The sequence below is a fragment of the Orcinus orca genome, chromosome 14 (genome assembly GCF_937001465.1).
Source record: "Orcinus orca chromosome 14, mOrcOrc1.1, whole genome shotgun sequence".
In the NCBI taxonomy this organism is placed as follows: Eukaryota; Metazoa; Chordata; class Mammalia; order Artiodactyla; family Delphinidae; genus Orcinus; species Orcinus orca.
The window spans coordinates 45,112,577-45,132,124 of NC_064572.1; the positions used below are offsets into that span (position 1 = coordinate 45,112,577).

Sequence of the window (19,548 nt, forward strand, 5' to 3'; positions counted from 1 at the left end):
CCCTCTGCCTGGAGTGTTCTTGCTTGTACCATCTCCCATGTCCAGGTCCTGTCTGTCCTGAGAAATTTACTTTACAAGGACTGTTTCTTCTTTCATTCCTAACATATACCAATTTTAAAATTCTTTCTCATGGTACTTCTCTTTTTGCATTAATTCTTTATATGCACTTGATACATGTCCAAGGTCCATGATGTTTTTATTCCCCTGCTGCATGGCCTGGGACCTTATCCTAGCAGAGATTCAGGACATCTTTTGAATGAATGAGTGAATGAACCCTCATTTTCAGGTGTCTGGCTTGTTAACTCTCAATTTTTTTTTTTTTCCCAACAAAGGTTACCCTCCCTTCCAGCAAAAATCTCAAGCCGTTGTCAGAAACAAAAACTCACAAAGGTTTATTTTCAGATGAGGATGACTCTGAGGTAAGGAATTCATTCTTTTTCTTAGTTCTGGGAAATAGTTCATGGATATGACATTGGAAAGTATTTCTGATTCAGGGTGTTCTCAGTAGAGTTATAAGGCTTATTAAGTACTTTAGTTCTTTCATTGAAAATAATGTTTTGAGAACACATGGTCTATAGAAAGCAACATGTATACAATACTTTCACTGTTGGGTTTGAATCCAGTGAATCTCCTGGGAGGAAAATTCAGGATACTCATATTTTAGGCTATTAATTGATCCATAATGTAATGAGGTGCTTGTACGAGAACAGAAATCAACACACTGCTTCCTCTTTCAGTAGTCTCACTAAACAGTGGGCATAGACTGTTAACAGTTTGTGGGCTGGCACTGCCTTGCAGACAGCCTCAGTCCTCCAGGGCCCTGCCTAGAAGCACCTTTCCAGTGACGCAGGGACAACTCTCAGAAGCGTTACTGCTTTTTCTGACTTCCACAGGCCTTGATCCTTTTAGAGCTAACTTTAGGCCAGGGTTTTAAGGGATCGGAGACCTATCTGAGAATGTGTAATGGGCAGTAATCAATCCCCTTCACAGAGAAAGGTGGGAACATGGCAGAAATTTATATGTAATTTCAAGAAATTACGAACTCTGGGTTAAGCTCTTGTGGTTATTTTGCACTTATAGCCAGGATGAGCATACAACTCTTTGGAGGTAGAGGGATCACTGTTGATGGAAATAAAATCTTGAGGCATATATTTCATTGGTGGCCAGTGTGCAGAAGATAGGAATTAAGTGAAGTCCAGTTAAGCCAAACTCCTGACACATAAGTAGAGCATGATGGGGCCTCACACTCTGGTCTTATCCTGCACTCTCCGCTTCTTCATCATCACACACAGAGGCACTTGGAGATCTTTGGGCTGGCTTTTGCCCCTCTGGGAGTGCTCTTCCCAGAATCGGATAGCCCACCTCCTCACTTTTTCCAGGTCCCTGCAAGGCCTCCTGTGACAGCCCTTTGCACAATAGCAAGCCCGCCAGCACACATCACACTGTGCTCCTTAGCCCCTCTTCTGTTTTATTGTCCCCACAGTATGTATTGCCATGTGACACTTCATGTCTGCTTGTTCACTGTCTGTGTCCCATCTAGAGCAAGCTCCATGAGGGCAGGACGGTGTGTTTCCTGCCTGTGTCCTTAACGCCTAGACTAGTGCTTGGTATTTGGTGAGCTGTCAGGGAGTTGTTGACTAAGTGAAAAAAGCAAACGTGAGCAATTTCAGTGACTCAACAGGTGTTCTCATTATTTATTACTATGAAACAGATCACTCCAAAACCTTGTGGCTTAAAACACCAATAAGTTTTATTACCTCTTATGGTTGTAGAAGTTGACTGGGCTCAGCCAGGCATTTTTCACTTAGGGTCTCTCATGTGGTTCCAGTCTGAAGGTGGCCAGGCTGAGAGTCATCTCACTCATGTGTCTGGTGCCTGGGTGGGAAAGACTCGAACAGCTGGGGCTCTTGGGAGGTCCCTCTCTGTCTCTGTGTGGTCTCCCAGCATGGCAGCTTCAGGGAAGCTGGACTTCTTAGGGTGTTGCCTCAAGGCTTCAAAGTGAGATTCCCAAGAGAGCTGCACAGAGGCTGTACAGGTGTACCTGGGAGATACTGCGGGTTTGGTTCCAGACACCATAATAAAACGAATATCTCAGTAAAGTGAGTCACATGAATGTTTTGGTTTCCCAGTGCATATAAAAGTTACGTTTATACTATACTGTAGTCTATTAAGTGTGCAATAGCATTATGTCTAAAAAAAATGTATATACCTTAATTAAAAAATACTTTATTGCTAAAAAATGCTAACCATCATCTGAGCCTTCAGCAAGTCGTAATCTTTGCTGGTGGAGGATTTGAAATAGTGCAAGAATTACCAAAATTTGACAGAGAAACAAAGTGAGCAAATGCTGTAGGAAAAACGTCATTGACAGACTTGCTTGAGACAGGGTTGCCACAAACTTTGAATCTGTGGAAAATGCAATATCTGTGAAGCACAATAAAGTGAAGCACCATAAAATGAGGTATGTCTGTGCTGTTTTTTGTAACCTAGCCTCAGAAGTCAGCGTTGTCACTTCTACCACATTCTGTTGGTTGAGGCAGTACAAAGGCCCGCCCAAATTCAAGGGCAGGGGACACCAACTCCACTTCCTGATGGTAGGAGTGTAAATGAATTTGCAGACAGGTTTAAATCCACCACCACAGGTTTTGTCCCATGTGTACCATCACAGATTGTTTTTATTGGATATTGTCGAGGTTTATAGGCAAGGAGAAGTAAAACGATGCAGTCTAGGAAGAGCTTTGGACCAAAAGGATTGAATATTTACTCCTCCCTTTATATCTCAAGTGTGGAGCTAAAGTTTACCCTGTGGAATCATTTTGGGGAGGTGTTTAAGGTAATGGAAAGCCTTTTCTTTCCCCTAACACCAAGGAAGATATTAGTTAAGGGTCCAAAAACAGTGATGTTGAAATTTGTTTTTGTTCTTTGTTTTGGTTTACTACTACTTTTTTTTTTTTTTTAAACACAGCACTTTCTTTAAGTGAAATGTTGCCAATGCTTAAAATGCAGGAGAGGCATGGGAAGCCTGGGACTGCCCCTGTGTGGCCCCTTCTACCCAAACAGACCCATGGGGACTCCATGGGGCCTAGGCAAAAGCCACTGGGCTGAGTGGAGCCTTTCTCAGTTAATGAAGTAATTAGCTCCATATCTGAGTAGACATTGATTACATGATTAAAAAAAAATTATCCAGAGGTCTTAGAAACTATGTTCTTGTCCTATTTGCCTGTCTCTTATGTATTGAAGTTTCTCATCCTGAGGGAATAGTTATCCTATTTCATGTTTCTGATTCATGCAACTCAGTTTGCAGATCTTTCTTTGCATTATAGGCTGACATTTTATAACATTTTGGAAATTTCTTCAGAATCTACCAGATCTTTCTCTAATTTGCAACATTTCCTAGCTGCCGTTCAAGAACGCCAAATAGTTTAAAGTTAAAATTTAATTTGTATTTATTTAAAAGAAATCATATCATACTCTTATTATAGGAAAGAGGATATAACTAAATAAAACAGAGTCGTAGATCCAATAATTTGTTAATCTAGCTTCTATTTCCATTATTAAATCTGTTTAATCTCTCTGATTCTCTGGACAGAAAAAGGAAGTTATTTTTTTAAGCGTGGTAGGAAGTTGATTGGAAAAATTTCCCCTGCCTTAATCATCCAGGTGAGAGTATAAAAACCTCTGGGTTCCAGTGACGCCACGTGGAGTTACATGTGGGTCTCTTCCTTCTCACCTGCACGCAGTGAGGATGGACTGATGCGTGTTCCTCGAGGACTGTGTCACCGAGCTTCCCTCTTTGACAAAGAGACCTGGATGCACGGCAGCCATCATGTCGTAAACTTTAGTGTTTTATATCTGATACTTTAAAAGCTGGTATATTTTATAAACCAGGAACTTTAATCTTGATCCAACAGGATTTGTTTTCTTCTCAAAGTGTGAGTAAGTCGAAAGATGCATCTCTCCTGCCTAGCAAACTCCCCACCTCGGTCTTGCTTTTCGATGACGAAGATGAAGAGGTAAACCTTGTTACTGCAACACAAGATAATCAAGTTTTCCATTAGTAGAAAACTGTTGCTGATGTAGCTTTATAACCAGAGGCTCATACAGTAGAACAAGGTGATAGGGAAGCAGTCAAGCTTTCTGAGGCGTATATAACAAAAACATTTCAGTTTTTATTTCCTTTCTTAAGTTCTCTTAACTGCACAATGGGCAGGGCCTTAGATTTCTTGACCCAGCTCTATGCAAGGCTTTGTAGGTTTCACTTTTAAAATCTTCCTTTAAGAAATACTTTTTAGGGGATGGAACCCAATGGTCTACAAGAACGTCTTGGATAAAGTGGGAGTGGAGGGGAGAAGGCAACCATGTCCTCACCTTGCTTCTCTTTCCCACGCTGGATGAGAGCAAAGTGGGAGAAAGAAATGAGAGGGAAGACAAGCCAAACCTTTGCTCTTATGCAGTATTGTGCGGTGGCTGAGCTCATGGGCTTTGGCATCAGAGCCCTGTGTTCATATCCTAGCTCCACCACATGCAAATCAGGGACCTTGAGCAAGTAACTTAACCTTTCTGAATCTCATCTCGCTTAGTAGTATATAGGGTCATTGTGACAGCTAAAACAACTAATGCACAGCCATTGGCACAGTGCCTGGCACATAGTAAGTGCGTAGTAAATGTTAGCTCTGTCATTCATATCCCCAGTGAGTGCCAGTTCATTAGTCTCACAGCCTTTCCTACCTTCCCACACTTTCCTTAAAGACTCCCTTTATCCAGTCTTTACACTACAGGACTGTTCACCTGCTGTAGTATGTTGTTAAGAGTGTTTTTCTGTTTAACTTGGGCTCAGACCAAGTTCTATGGTTTTGTTCCCTTTACCTAAATAAAAGTACCTTAATAGGTACTTTGGGAATGCCGTTGAACCTATAAGAATCAGCTCTTACTAGGCCAGTGATTTTATTTAGTAAATTATTTCTTAAGTTTGTATTGTCCCTTTGAAATTAATCAGAAACACAAGTCATTCCTTCCCTCTGTCCCAGGTGTGTGTCTTCCATAAATGTGAAAGAGTAGAGAAACCTCCCTGTATCTTTCTCTTTATGCATTGGTCTGGTTTCTAATTCATAGAAAGAAAGGTGCAGGCTGCTGGCTGCCACAGGGGGCTGTACTGCTCTCAGGCTAATTGCAGGCTCTGGACCCTCCCTAATGAGCATAGCGGGCCCGCCCACAGGAGGACTGGGCGGGGCCAGGTTCCTTCCTATTTCTATGACTTTGTCCTCACATTATTCCCTTTCCTGCTTCCTCCCAGGTGTTCCGCCTTTGAATTTTATGGTATCTGTTTCCCTTCTATGCATGAATATAGTTAGAGAAGATTGTAGGCTGTTGTTGTAGGATTCATACATAAGTGAGAAGTGGCATTTACTAGTACTGTGTGATTTTTTTTTCCCCCCAAAAGGTGTGATATATCTTCTTCACTTGACTGGAGACTTATTCTCTACTAATTTGACATGAGAGAATGTCTTCAGTTTTTTGTTTTATGTGTTCAAAGTTGTCATACTCTTCTGCCATTTGTTTTTCTAGGATAATCTTTTTGGGGCTACAGCTGCTAAGAAGCAGTCATCATCTCTACTAACTCAGAGCCAAGAGAAAACAAAGCCCTCTGAGCTTTCCAAAAAGAAAGCATCTGCCTTATTGTTCAGCAGTGATGAGGAGGTGGGTTGAAAGTTATTTTCTAGAGAAGAGTAGGAGATGGCTTGATGAATTTAAGAGTTACAGCTGTCCTAAACCTTTTCTTTTTCTGCCTATTTAGATCTAGTGAAGTTCGGTCACCAAAAACTATGTTCACAAGACTGTCTTTCTATTCTTGAAGAAAGATATTTATTGTAGTATATTAAAGATTAATCTTTTCAAAATGCTTAGGAATAAAATAAGTATCACCCTCAAATTATAATACATGCTAATTCAAATGAGTTAGGCCTTTACTTTTTTTTTAACATCATTATTGGAGTATAATTGCTTTACGATGGTGTGTTAGTTTCTACTGTACAACAAAGTGAATCAGCTGTATGTATACATATATCCCCATATCCCCTCCCTCTTGCATCTCCCTCCCACCCTCCCACCCCTCTAGGTGGACACAAAGCACCGAGCTGATCTCCCTGTGCCATGTGGCTGCTTCCCACTAGCTATCTATTTTACATTTGGTAGTGTATATATGTCCATGCCACTCTCTCACTTCATCCCAGCTTACCCTTCCCCCTCCCCATGTCCTCAAGTCCATTCTCTACATCTGCATCTTTATTCCTGTCCTGCCCCTAGGTTCTTCAGAACCAAAATTTTTTTTTAGATTCCATATATATGTGTTAACATACGGTATTTGTTTTTCTCTTTCTGACTTACTTCACTCTGTATGACAGTCTCTAGGTCCATCCACTTCACAGCAAATAACTCAATTTCATTCCTTTTTATGGCTGAGTAGTATTCCATTGTATATATTTGCCACATCTTCTTTATTCATTCATCTGTCGATGGACACTTAGGTTGCTTCCATGTCCTGGCTATTGTAAATAGAGCTGTAATGAACACTGTGGTACATGTATCTTTTTGAATTATAGTTTTCTCAGGGTATATGCCCAGTAGTGGGATTGCTGGGTTGTATGGTAGCTCTGTTTTTAGTTTTTTAAGGAACCTCCATACTGTTCTCCATAGTGGCTATATCAATATACATTCCCACCAACAGTGCAAGAAGGTTCCCTTTTCTCCACACCCTCTCCAGCATTTATTGTTTGTAGATTTTTTTGTTGATGGCCACTCTGCCTGGTGTGAGGTGATACCTCATTTTAGTTTTGATTTGCATTTCTCTAATGATTAGTGATGTTGAGCATCCTTTCATGTTTGTTGGCAATCTGTATATCTCCATTGGAGAAATGTCTGTTTAGGTCTTCTGCCCATTTTTGGATTGAGTTGCTTGTTTTTTTAATATTGAGCTGCATGAGCTGCTGGTAAATTTTGGAGATTAATCCTTTGTCAGTTGCTTCGTTTGCAAATATTTTCTCCCATTCTGAGGGTTGTCTTTTCGTCTTGTTTATGGTTTCCTTTGCTGTGCAAAAGCTTTGAAGTTTCATTAGGTCCCATTTGTTTATTTTTGTTTTTATTTCCATTTCTCTAGGAGGTGGGTCAAAAAGGATCTTGCTGTGATTTATGTCATAGAGTGTCCTGCCTATGTTTTCCTCTAAGAGTTTCATAGTGTCTGGCCTTACATTTAGGTCTTTAATCCATTTTGAGTTTATTTTTGTGTATGGTGTTAGGGAGTGTTCTAATTTCATTCTTTTACATGTAGCTGCCCAGTTTTCCCAGTACTTTATTTTGTTAAATGATTGCTGTGCTTCGTTAACCAAGAACGGTAGCTAGACAAGGTAGGAGTGGTCTATGCTCGTTTAATTCCTTTTTTATAAGAGTCTTAACAGTGTTTCCATTTGCTATTCGGATATATATTAACAGAGCCAATTGAGAATATAGTTTAGCAGCTGTTCAAATTTAGCTGTACAGAAAAAGACTAAATATAATGATATTAAAAGCTGTGAGCATTAAAAATCTTCCTATTTTATAATACTCTGTTTTAACATTATAGGTAAGTTATGAGGGTATGATGTAGGCAGATAAATGATAGATGTGTTCATTCTTTTTAATTGAAAGCAACTTAAAATGACACAACATAATTTGCTTTTTCTACTGAAGTCTGTGAATTTATAATGGATTTTCCTTTTTTTTTTCTTTCTAGCATTCTTAGTGGGTTGTTCTCCCTATAGTAATGGCCAACCATCAGTTGAATTTTTTCTTCTGTAGTATTACTGTGGTTCAGGGAAAATAAAAATATTAGCTAAAGCAGGGAGCAAAAGTACTTGCAGAGTAAAGATAACCAGGGTTCTAGAACAGTGACTCGGCTTTGACTGCCCAGCGGGATCGCTTGGAGAACTTTAGAGAGTACTGATACCGGCTTCCACCACTGGAGGTTCTGAATTAATTGATTTGGGGTATGGCCTGTTACTGGAGGTTTCTAAGGCTCTTTTGGGGATTCTAGCTTGTGGTCGCCGTTGAGCACCCCTGCTCTAGGGGAGCACTTCTCAAACTATAACGTGTGAAGAAATCACCTGGACATACTGTGTCAAATGCAGGTTCTGATTCAGAAAGTGGGGTAGAAATTCTATATAATAGAAGCTGCTGCTTGTGGAACCCACTTTGATTTGCAGAGCTCTAGACTCCAGGACCACTTAGCAAGTGCTCAGGAGATCCTTGATTTGAAGGGGTGAGCATAGCCAGGTGGGGTTTCCTTAATTGCTTTCTAAAGTCCAGATTCAGAACTTTGTGGTAAAAGGGTTGCTAGCAGCTTTCATTGTGCCTTGTTTACATTGCATGAGCTTTTTATACATTTTTTTCCCCAGCTTGCTTTGGGATTTTTTAATTTAAATATCATATTCCTCCAAAGTTGAGAGTTCTCGACTTTTTTTTTTTTTAAACATTCCTGTATCTTCTCATTCCCCTGTATAACTAATTTTGATCTCTAAAGTAGAGAAGTTTCCTTGTCCTAACACAGAACAGGACCATAGAGAGAGAAACACTGTGGCAGGTAGTGATGGAGGGAAACGCCATAAGGTCTGGGGAGGTCAAAGAACCCAGCTGTCTAGATTTGAGTTCAGTGAAAAGCCTTGGACATAAGCTTCCCTCGAAAGTGATACACTTAGTTTAAATACAAGTTAGTTTAACAAATGTGAATTTTATTTTACTCCTCAGGTTTCTTAATCTAAATGGCCAGAGGATTTTAACATATATTGTATCTTTTAAGGACCAGTGGAATATTACTGACTCACAGACCAACTCGGCATCTGACAAGTCTAAAGGAGAACTTAGGGACTCTGGGACCACCCAAGACCAGGAGATTAAGGCCGTGAAAAAGGCCGGCCTCTTTGAGGAAGACAATGAGGATGATCTGTTTGCTATTGCTAAGGACAGGTGAGACAATCATTGTAAGAAATCATTTCATCAGTGTCTATGGTAATAGGTGAAGGTATTTGATGTGCAAGATGTCAGCTGCTGGGGGTGACATGCCGATCGTTCATCACCTGGTAATCATATAAACGAGAATGTCTTTGATTTTCACTTGCAAGTTATTCTCCCCTGGTACTGGGAAATGTTTTTCTTCATGGATCCTTACCTAATTTCTTCTACTTATCTTTTTTTTTTTTTAACCTTAAAATACTATTTTTCTTAGTTTGTTAGGGGTTTAAGTACAGTTTGTTGTCTTTTTTGTTTTTTCCCTGGGATACCCTAAAGAATATAAAGTTTTGTCCAAGTTACTTAAGTTTGTCATTTGGATAGAAATCTGCTCAGCATTGAGAAACATCCTGTTTAGTAAGATGGTTCTCTGCAGAGCTGTGCTGTATCACACCAGTTGCTGGTAACCCCTAGCTGGTCTTAGGTTCTCCTGCACGTTAATGCTTGGACTAAAGGGTGGCAGGTTATGTAGAGCAGTGGTCCCCAACCTTTTTGGCACCAGGGACCGGTTTTGTGGAAGACAATTTTTCCACGGACCAGGGATGGTGGGGGATGGTTCAGGCTGTAATGCGAGCGTTGGGGAGCCACAGATGTAGCTTCGCTCGCTCGCCTGCCACTCACCTCCTGCTGTGCGGCCTGGTTCCTAACAGGCCCAGGACTGGTACCGGTCTGCGGCCTGGGGGTGGGGACCCCTGATGTAGAGTGAGCGTGGGCTGTGGTTGGTATTGTAATATGCTGCATATTAGCTGTGTATTCAGAATAACTCCCTTGAAAATATATGTATTTTTTCTTTTTCTCTTGAGATCCTTAAATGATTACTTTGAAATTTAACTGAATGGTAGTAACATAAAGAGGCAATTGATTGGACATGTAAACCCTATGCATTGGTGTGGTTAAGCTTTAATACTGAATTGATAGATTCAAAAATGTCTCATATTTCTGTCTCTGACTATTATCTCTTCAGCTGTCGCCATTTCTACTTTGGGCTCCATGACTTCACCCCTGGGTGTATATTGGGCCTCTGGTTAAGAATGTAAGCTCTGGAATCCCAATACCTGATACTAAATTCTGGCCCTGCCAGTTGCTCTCTGAATAGCCTTGGACAAGTTACCTAACCTCTCTGAGCCTGAGTTTTCTCATCTGTTAAACAAAAATGATAATAGTGCTTCTCTCACAGGATCATTGAGAGGATTAAATGAAATCCCAATATGAAACGCTTAGCGCAATAGCTGGTACATTGTAAGCACGGAAATGTAATTTACTGTCATGAGTGTAGGGGAAATAGCATTTTATTCCTTTATTTTTGTTGCTCTCTCTCTCTGCTGGGACTCTCTCCTTCCTTTCTTCCCTGGCCAGCTTCTTCTTTTTTTTTTAAATGTTGTGCATTTTGTTTATTTACTTATTTATTATTATTATTATTTTTGGCTGCGTTGGGTCTTCATTGCTGCGCCCGGGCTTTCTCTAGCTGCGGCAAGCGGGGGCTACTCTTTGTTGCAGTGCACGGGCTTCTCATTGCAGTGGCTTCTCTTGTGGCGGAGCACGGGCTCTAGGCGTGTGGGCTTCAGTAGTTGTGGCTCGTGGGCTCAGTAGTTGTGGCTTGCGGGCTCTAGAGCGCAGGCTCAGTAGTTGTGGCACATGGGGCTTAGTTGCTCCGCAGCATGTGGGATCTTCCCGGACCAGGGCTCAAACCCGTGTCCCCTGCATTGGCAGGTGGATTCCTAACCACTGCACCACCAGGGAAGCCCCTGGCCAGCTTCTTTTAAGACTCAGTTTAAGCCCTCTCTTTTGAGAAGCCTTCCTTAACCCAAACAGCTGAGAAAGATAAGAAATAGGGTTAGAGTCTAAAGCAAAAATGGCTCCATCTTTAACCCCCCCGCCCCCAGCTCTGTTTCACTTGAGCATTTTCTACACTGTATAGAAATTACCTATTTACGTGTGCAGCCCCTCCCTTTGCCCCCACCACACACATATCGTCACAGGTCTAGAGATCAGGAAACATGTTTCATGTGTATGTCCCAGTACCAATTACACACAATATCCAGCTTTCAGCAATGCTAGCTTTCATCAGATTCTCGAAAAAATCTTTTACAGACAACAAGTTCAGGAGAGGTTGTGGAGGAATTGGAGCCCTCACACATTGCTGGTGGGAACGTAAAATGGTGCAGCCACTTGGGAACACAGCCTAGCAGTTCCATGAAAAGTTAAACATGGAGTTGCCACATGACTCAATTTCAGTTTTTAGGAACATGCGTGAGAGAAATGTCCACCCAAAAACTTGCACGTGAATGTTTATCATAGCGTTATTCATAATAGCCAAAAAGCGGAAACAACTCAAAAGTTCATCCACTGTAGAACGGATAAATAAAATGTGTTATATCCACACAATGGACTCTTACTCAGCAATTAGAAGGAATAAAGTACAGATACATGCTTCAATATAGATGAACCCTGAAAATATTGTGATAATTGAGAGAAGCCAGTCACAGAAAACAACATGTATGATTCTATTTGTGTGTAATGTGCGGAAGAGATAAATCCATAGAGACAGAAAGTAGATGAGTGTTTGTCTGGGGCTGAGGGGAAAGGAGAATTGGCAGTGACTGTGAACAGGTATGGGCTTTCACTTTAGGTTGATGGAAATATTGTGAATTCAGATTATGGTGATAGTTGCACAACTCTGTGAATATACTAACAGTCACTGAATTGTACACTACTAAAGGATAAATCTTATAGTATGTAAATTGTAACTCAAACCCATTCTAAAAAAAGAAACAGAAGCTTTGTGACCCTAACAAAGTTGCGAAATACTGCCTTGTAAGTAGGGCACTCAGACATCCTTGCTTGTCTGGAGAGGCCTCCTTTGTGCCTGTCATTTCAGCCTGGTGGTTAATAATTTTCCCTTTCAGTCTCAAAAGTGTCCTGGTGTAGGCCATAAACTCTATAGTCATCTTAATGTGTTTTGACATCTGTCCCTTTTAATGAATCAAAATACTTACTACCCCATTATTTATAATGAGAAATACTCCAGTTCACTGAGCTGCATATTTTTCTTCTGAGGACAGATCGCCACGGGATGTCCACATTTAACCAGCAGGTACCGGAGGGTGTGGAATGAGATCCAAGGTTAAGGACTCACTGTCGTTATCTATTGTAACTATGTCCAGAAAGCTAACTAGCTTTCCTCTAGCTTAGAACTTCAGAATCTGGCATCAGATTCTTTTCTGTGGGTAGCTCGGTTTTGGTTTTGATTTTTAGAAATTGTTCAGAAAATCACGCATAAGATTTTTCTTCTGCTGTAGCAGCTTAATAAGGTTTTTGCTTTTTAGGTATCTGTTGTAGTTATTTTTGTAATATTTTGTGATCATCACTTAGTAGTCATATATTTTGGTTATAATTTGTGTACATTTTTATCAGTGTATATCCTTAAAGGCATATTAGATTTTACCTGACTGTGTATGGCTCTTTGTTTTTATAATTTCTTCAGGGTGTAGACCTAATTTTTTACTGTCCTTTAGTGTAAGTGTCCAGTGTAAGTATGCTCAACTGTTTGGTTAGTTGTGTTCCCTAGTCAGTGTGATCCTTAGGCAATTTTAAGATGTAGGCAGACATCCAATGTTAAACTAATGAATAACCTTATATTATGCTTTGTTAATAATTAAACTTAGAGAAAAGATTATGATACATATTCTTATGGGTATATATGCTAATTATTTTTAGTGTAAGTAGATGGATACTGAAATGACTAGTATTATTTTTATCTAGCTAACATTGAATTTGGAATTTTCATTCCTTTGATAATTCTCTAGTATGCTGCTAGTTGGGTGGTTCCTTATCACATAGTATAGAGACTAGAACATGACCCTTCTGTAATTAGAACACATTCTATTTGGGACTGCCCATGTCCAGTACTAGGCCTCCCTGTGTTTCTTTACTTTTATGATTCTGTTCCTTAAAAGGTCCTGATCAATATTTATTCTGGCAGACATTTATCGACTGCCCCTAGGGGCTGGTGTGGAAGCCTAGGTGGGAGGTAGGTGAAGACAGATGAGAGGAAGGTGGTGAGGAGAGCTGTGGCTGGATTTCAGCTGTGGTTGCCAAACATGGGGTAGAGATGGGTGAATATTGCTGTGGTGAACAGTGAAGATGAGCTTTCCCAGCTTCTTAGAGACTTTGTGTGGAGGGGATAGAATGGGATGGGTTTAGGGTTTGAAGGGAAGGCACAGAAGCCCACAGAGGCGCTTGGAAAGACATGGTTAAGTGGCTGAGGTGGCACCAGGCCACAGGTCACAGCCTGAACCAGGTTCTGGCCCTGAGATCTCTTGACAGCCGCCTTCCTGACCACGCTGGAAGTAGGCATTGGTGCTCCCTGGTTCTTCCTCTGCCATAGGAAATGGTGAGAGAGAATGCTACGTTTGTGAATGCTAAGTGTGCTGTGTGCGTTGGCAAAGCCAACAGCTAGTGCACCTACCTTGAGCCAAAAGTAACTGACAAAGGGACAAGATGAGGAGGGCCCTGGGCTTTTACACAAGAATGCCAGACAGCGGGTGATGACTTGCTAGACACAAATTGCACCTACTTCAAAGGTTTTTCCTGCTGCAACTGTATAAGGTCAATGGATGACTCGGGCATTTTGGTGGTAGGTGGGTTCCTGTAGGTGTGGCCTAGAAAGAATATTGTATTTTGTAAATCACATTTGCCTTTAATTTGACTCTTTGTTTGTGTAGCCAAAAGAAGACCCAGAGAGCATCTCTCCTGTTTGAAGATGATTGTGACAGTGGAAGCTCTCTGTTTGGCTCTCCTCCCGCATCTGCTCCTCCTGCAACAACGGTATTCTTAACCTCTTAGACCCAGGAAGTAACCCTGAGGTGATGTTCCGTGAATACTGATGCTTCCCTCAATCAGGTCCTAAAACCTGACCTTGGAGACTGAGTCTTATGGAAAAACTCGTTTACCTGGTTTTAGATAGACATCTTCTGGTTAGTGGTATTTTACAGACGAAGCACACGTGCAAAGGCTGGAGAAAAGGATTCCACATCACGCAGCCCCTTCAGTGTCAGTTGTAGGCGTCTGAGTCTCAGGGGAGAGCAGGGGACAGCGCTGTTGCACTCCTTCTGGAGGAACTGCGGGGCTCAGCCAGCCCCGGTGGCATGGAATTCTGCTAACATCAGACCAGGCCAGTTAATGTACAGGTTATTCCTTACAGGAGCAAGTTTCCAGTACTAACGCTTTGGTCCTGGTTTATATTAATAGTGAATCAGTAAAAAGAAAGGAAGTTCTGACACAGGCTACGACATGGATGGAGCCTGAGGACATAATGCTGAGTGAAATAAGCCAGCAACAAAAAGACAAATACTGTATGACTCTACCTGCACGAGGTACCTAGGGTAGTCAAATTCATAGAAACAGTAGAACTGTGATCACCAGGGGCTGAGGGGGGTGCTGGGGGATGGAGAGTTGTTTAATGGGTACAGAGTTGCAGTTTTGCAAGATGAAAAAATTCTGGAGATTGGTTGTACAGTAACGTGGATATACTTACTACTACTGAACTCTATACTTAGAAATGGTTGAGATAGTAAATGTTGTGTTTTTTATGACAAAGTTTTTTTTAAAAATTAAAAGTGTGTGATGAGAAAAAAAAAGTCCATCAGTGCCTATCTAGTCTAAATAGTCTTCCAGCAATTACATCTAAATGGCATCACTAACCATGATCGCCTAAGCTAAAAGATTTAGCAAGTCTTCATGTATTTTATATCAAAAGGAGTATTAAGAAATGAGAGGAAGGTGGCATTATGATAATATTTGTCCTGGGAACCTAGGGATACTGGAATCCTGTCTTTGGCCTGTCATTCATCCCTCCCCAACACATTCCCTATGTGGGTATATGTAAGTGTGTGCACACAGAACAAAGTGAGGCCAAGCAGCATTTTATTGCCAACTGGCGATTGCCAACAGCCCCAAAGGAAACTTGAGAGCTTCTCAGGCTAGACCCCATGGAGACCTCCTTTACCTGAGCTGGGTTAGCCTCAAAGGCCAAGAATCAAGCAAAGTCATAGCCCGCTGTTGAGGGCCTTCGACCCCAACTTCAGACCACTCTAATTGGCATGTGTTAGAGACAGAAAGACATGTAAGACAGGGAAGGAGGGATGTACCCCCCGAGATTCCCCCCATGTGGGAGCAGCCACAGAATCTAAAAAGGCAGCTCCTCCACCCTTGCTTGATGAGGAAGACTCTCTCCTTCCCACTGTGGTCATGGGTGACCATGTGCAGTCCCGGATGCCTGCACATCCCAAGGGACATTGTACCCTACGGGGTACAGTGAAGGAGGGAAATGGCAGTTAAGGAGCCTAGAACTTCCTCTTTTCTAGAGACCCATACCTGGCTCTTCTTCCATATCTCCTAAATATTTTTTGTTTAAAGTTTATTTTAAATTATACAGTAATACATGGATGCCTTCTTAAAAAAGGGTTAAAACATGCATAGAGGGAGTTCCTTGGCAGTCCAGTGGTTAGGACTTGGCGATTTCATTGCCATGACCCCGGGTTCAATCCCAGGTCAGGGAACTAAGATCCTGCAAACTGCATGGTGCGGCCCCCTCATGCCCCCAAAAAGGAAGAAAGCAAAAAAAGCTAGTCAAGGTGAAAAACAAATACAAACAAATGAAAAAACATGCGTAGAGAATTCGAAGTCCCCATTCCATACTCCTCCCTAGTGTAATCATTGGTAACAATGTGTTGTCAGTGCTTTTTTCATGCCTGTTTCTAGGCATTCTTGTCTTTTTTTCATTTAAATGAGATCGTGTTTTACAGTTTTATGCATCTTTTTTTAAAAAAATCCTGCAGCATGTTTCTCATTTCCATAAACTCCATCTTGTTTTTTGTTATTTTTTGATCACTATATAGTATTCCACTGAATAACTACACCAGGACATGTGTGAATATTTCTCCTTTGATGGGGTGGTCATCACTGTTTCCTGCCAGTTTGTTAGGAATGTTTCTTCCCGTCCCTACAGTCTTGTCATCTTTAGCCTTGACTATTGAGATAATTTCTTAACTGGCCTGTGAATGCTCCTTCTCTTCATCTCTCCTTGCCGCTGCCCAAGTTATCTTCTCAAAGACCACCCGGTCCTGTCATCCCTTTGTCAAGCTGAGCCTGTAGCTGAACCTACCACGCCACCTGTAATTTCATTCAAAGTAGACTCAGCTTTTCCACCTTAACTCGCCATGCACTCTTGGTGACTCATGCTGTCCCAAAATATTCCAGAGGAAGTTGTTGTCTCTTTTTTCTGGAAATATTCTTCATATTTTCAGACCCAGTAAAGGTGTTAACTTGTCCTATTCCCAGACCAGGCCCATGCCAGTTACTGATTTAGGGACTGTTTCCTCACCACGGTCCCATTAAGTGCACAGCTTGTAGTAGAAGCTTGCAGCATTGCCGCTGCTTCTGAGTGCTCATAAGCTTTTCTTTGAATTACCTGTACTTGCATCTCCCTAAAGTGGCTTCATGGTTAAGAGAGTCAGAAGATCTGAGTGGCTTTTCTTTGTAAATTATAAATAATAACTTCTACCCTGGGTAAATGAGCAGTAATCTAATGAATTTTGAAGGTTCTGGAAATGTAAAACTTCTTTGAAACTGTAGTACTTATGATTGTTAAATAAGACAAAAGGTCAAAGGTACGCATCTTAAGTAACAGAACAACCTGCACACCTGAGTTTTACCATTTGTGAAATTTGATCGCCTTTAGGCAACATATAAAATATATTTTTTGTTTAGAGATCCTAGAATATTTTAAAGTAAGTTAAATATAACTCAACTGTAAACCTATCAAGAAATTAATTTCAGAATGAAGATGAAGAGTCAGCTTATCTTTAGGAAGATTTAAAATCAGTAGTTTGGGTGGCATTTTCCTTGGTTTAAGGACCATAGTTATATGAAGGGAGAATTTGGTCCACTGTACATCAGTCTCGTTTTTTACCTTGATCCACTTGCATCGACATTACATATAGTTTTCAGTGAGTCCAGCACATCCCACAAAAATTTTTTCCTTTGATCACTTTGGCTTCGTTTATTTCTTCTGAAACTCTTTTGTGCGTTTCCAGTCTTTTATTTCAAGTTCTAATGATGATGCACGGACCGTTTTCTAACAATAACTAAAAATTTGCTTACCTTATTCTTCTTATTTATTCATAGTTTTTTCTATCATAGTCAGTCATGTTCTTCTTTAGTTTCCCAAACTTGTCTACCTAACTCGATTTAGATATTGCTTCAAAGTTTACTTCCTCATATCATCTAGTCTAGTTAGTAGGATAGAGTTACTGCTTTTCTCTCAAGCATTTTTTTTTTTTGTGGTACGTGGGCCTCTCACTGTTGTGGCCTCTTCTGTTGCGGAGCACAGGCTCCGGACGCGCAGGTTCAGCGGCCATGGCTCATGGGCCCAGCCGCTCCGCGGCATGTGGGATCTTCCCAGACCAGGGCACGAACCCGTGTCCCCTGCATTGGCAGGTGAACTCTCAACCACTGCACCACCAGGGAAGCCCCCTCAAGCATTTTTGATAAGTCACTTGCCCCAAGGATGCCAATAACTCTGGGCAAGTCACGTGACCTCAGTTCCCTAATCTCTGAAATCCCTGCCTCCCAGGTAAGGAACAGATGAGAGATGGGGCAAAGTGCTCACAAACTTGTGCTGAGCCCCCGCTTGATATAAAACACCGTGACTGGCTGTGGAAATATACTGCATGATCCTTTCAAATGAGTGGGCAAAGAGATGTACGATAGCTATTAATGTAAATTAGGAGGAAAGTATAGTTAAGGGCTAGGTATAGACAAAAATATTCTTATCAACGAAGCACCTGATACTTACTGAAGAGAACAGGAAAACCTTCGTGGGTGACATCTGAGCTGGGCCTTGCTTGAAAGATGAGGAAGATTTGTTTCTCCAGACAGTGCAGATCAAGCGTGGAAGTGTGGACGTTTACAATAGGTTTAAGGAATAGTGAGGATTGTTGAGGTGCAGGTGGATGAGGGTCATAAAGAGGGGCCAGTTGATTGTCACGTTTAGCATTTGCTTAATGCACACAGCGCAGGTTTGGGGTGGGAGATGAAGTAATCTGGTGGGTGTTTTATTTTAGCAAGACATCTCTGGATGATGTCATACAGCTGAAAGGTAAGGGGCGGGAGGCAGAGAGGAGAGACTAATGATTGGGTGGCAGAGGTTAGGACCTAAGCCATGGTGCACACAAGGAGTTAACAGATGCAAGGAGACAGGTTCAGACCTTGTGATGGCAGAAACTGTCTGCAAGTCTGAGGTGGTGGTGGTATTGCTTCTCCCTGTTTGTGCGCCCTTCACTGTCCTGTCCTGTCTCTCCCGACCCCAAAGTTTAGCTAATGCCTTAAAGAGGACTGTGCTTCTGGGTGTTCAATACATTGCCATGCTCGTCAGGCACACGTTTTGTTTGTTTGTTTGTTTTTGAGGATGTCATTTATTCTTCTTCTGATAGAAAAAAGAGACTGTCCCTGACGTACCACCTCTGCTGTTCAGTGATGAAGAAGAGAAGGAGGCACGGTTGGGAGTGAAACCGGTGGCTAAGAAGGCTGAGAGCGCCAAAGAGTCGTCAGAATTTGGGAGAACTAGTGTGGCTGAGGAGTCAGGAAAGGTGGACTTCTTTTTTTCTTGTATAATCTGGTATTTTTGTCTCTCACGTGTTCTTGTAAAACCCACACACGCACACACATACCCTTACATTTTTCTACCACAGAAAACAAACGGCTCATTTGTTGAAAATTTTGAAAACACTGAAAAGTATGAAGAAGAAAATCTGTGATCCTGCCATTCAGGGAGACCTTCAACATTGCTCTTGCCTCTCCATCTCTTTTCTAGGCATATGTGCGCACACAATGATGTGCATTTTTCCCGTTTTACATTATTATGGTCATTGTGTCAGTGTCCATTTTGCCTTTCTCTGTCTCATCTCATTTTTCCTTTCGGTTTTCTCTCTGCACGTCTGTTCTTTCTGACTGGCTCTCTTCTCCGTAGTCTGTTTCCCCTTGCTCTCTTCTAGTCCCACCTGTACTTAAATTACAATGACAGCTTTAAGAAGATTTTAGTTTACCAATCTTTTACATTTAGTTGATGTTGGCTGTGAATTACAGAGTGAAGTGAAATTTGGCTTTCTTCTAAAGCATTAACTTTCTTCTCCTGGGCGGGCTGTCCTCTCCTGCAGGAGGCCTATGGATAAGGCGGCTGGCTGCATCTGGGAATCAGCAGTTCTTTCAGTCTCTGTCTCCTTTTTCTTTTTTTCTAACTTTTCTCTTACTCTCGTACTTGTGTGTGTTCAGCTATCTAGGTTTACTGTCTCTTCTAGGGCCTATGTGAAGAATGTTGCATATACTTTTCCTGTTGAGGCTTCTTGGGGCTACAGTGATGCAAACATTTTACCTATACCTGAATCACTGTGTGACATTCTCTTCCTGTTGTTTCAATGTGACCTTTCCTGTGTTGCTGTAGCCCATTTTCCC

At 41.5% G+C, this 19,548-nt stretch overlaps 1 protein-coding gene across 20 annotated transcripts in view; it reads left to right on the forward strand.

Moving 5' to 3' along the window:
• Nucleotides 1–19,548, forward strand: part of WASHC2C (WASH complex subunit 2C) — a 56,139-nt gene that overhangs the window by 25,795 nt on the left and 10,796 nt on the right. For 17 of the 20 annotated variants that reach the window (XM_033412153.2, XM_033412158.2, XM_033412168.2 and 14 more), the window contains exons 17-22: nt 333–419; nt 3,912–4,013; nt 5,566–5,697; nt 8,828–8,994; nt 13,761–13,863; nt 18,531–18,686. In XM_033412153.2, coding sequence (XP_033268044.2) covers nt 333–419; nt 3,912–4,013; nt 5,566–5,697; nt 8,828–8,994; nt 13,761–13,863; nt 18,531–18,686 — 747 coding nt within the window. The remainder of the gene's footprint in view (nt 1–332; nt 420–3,911; nt 4,014–5,565; nt 5,698–8,827; nt 8,995–13,760; nt 13,864–18,530; nt 18,687–19,548) is intronic. The other 3 variants (XM_033412164.2, XM_033412162.2, XM_033412167.2) reach the window with 3 other exon arrangements.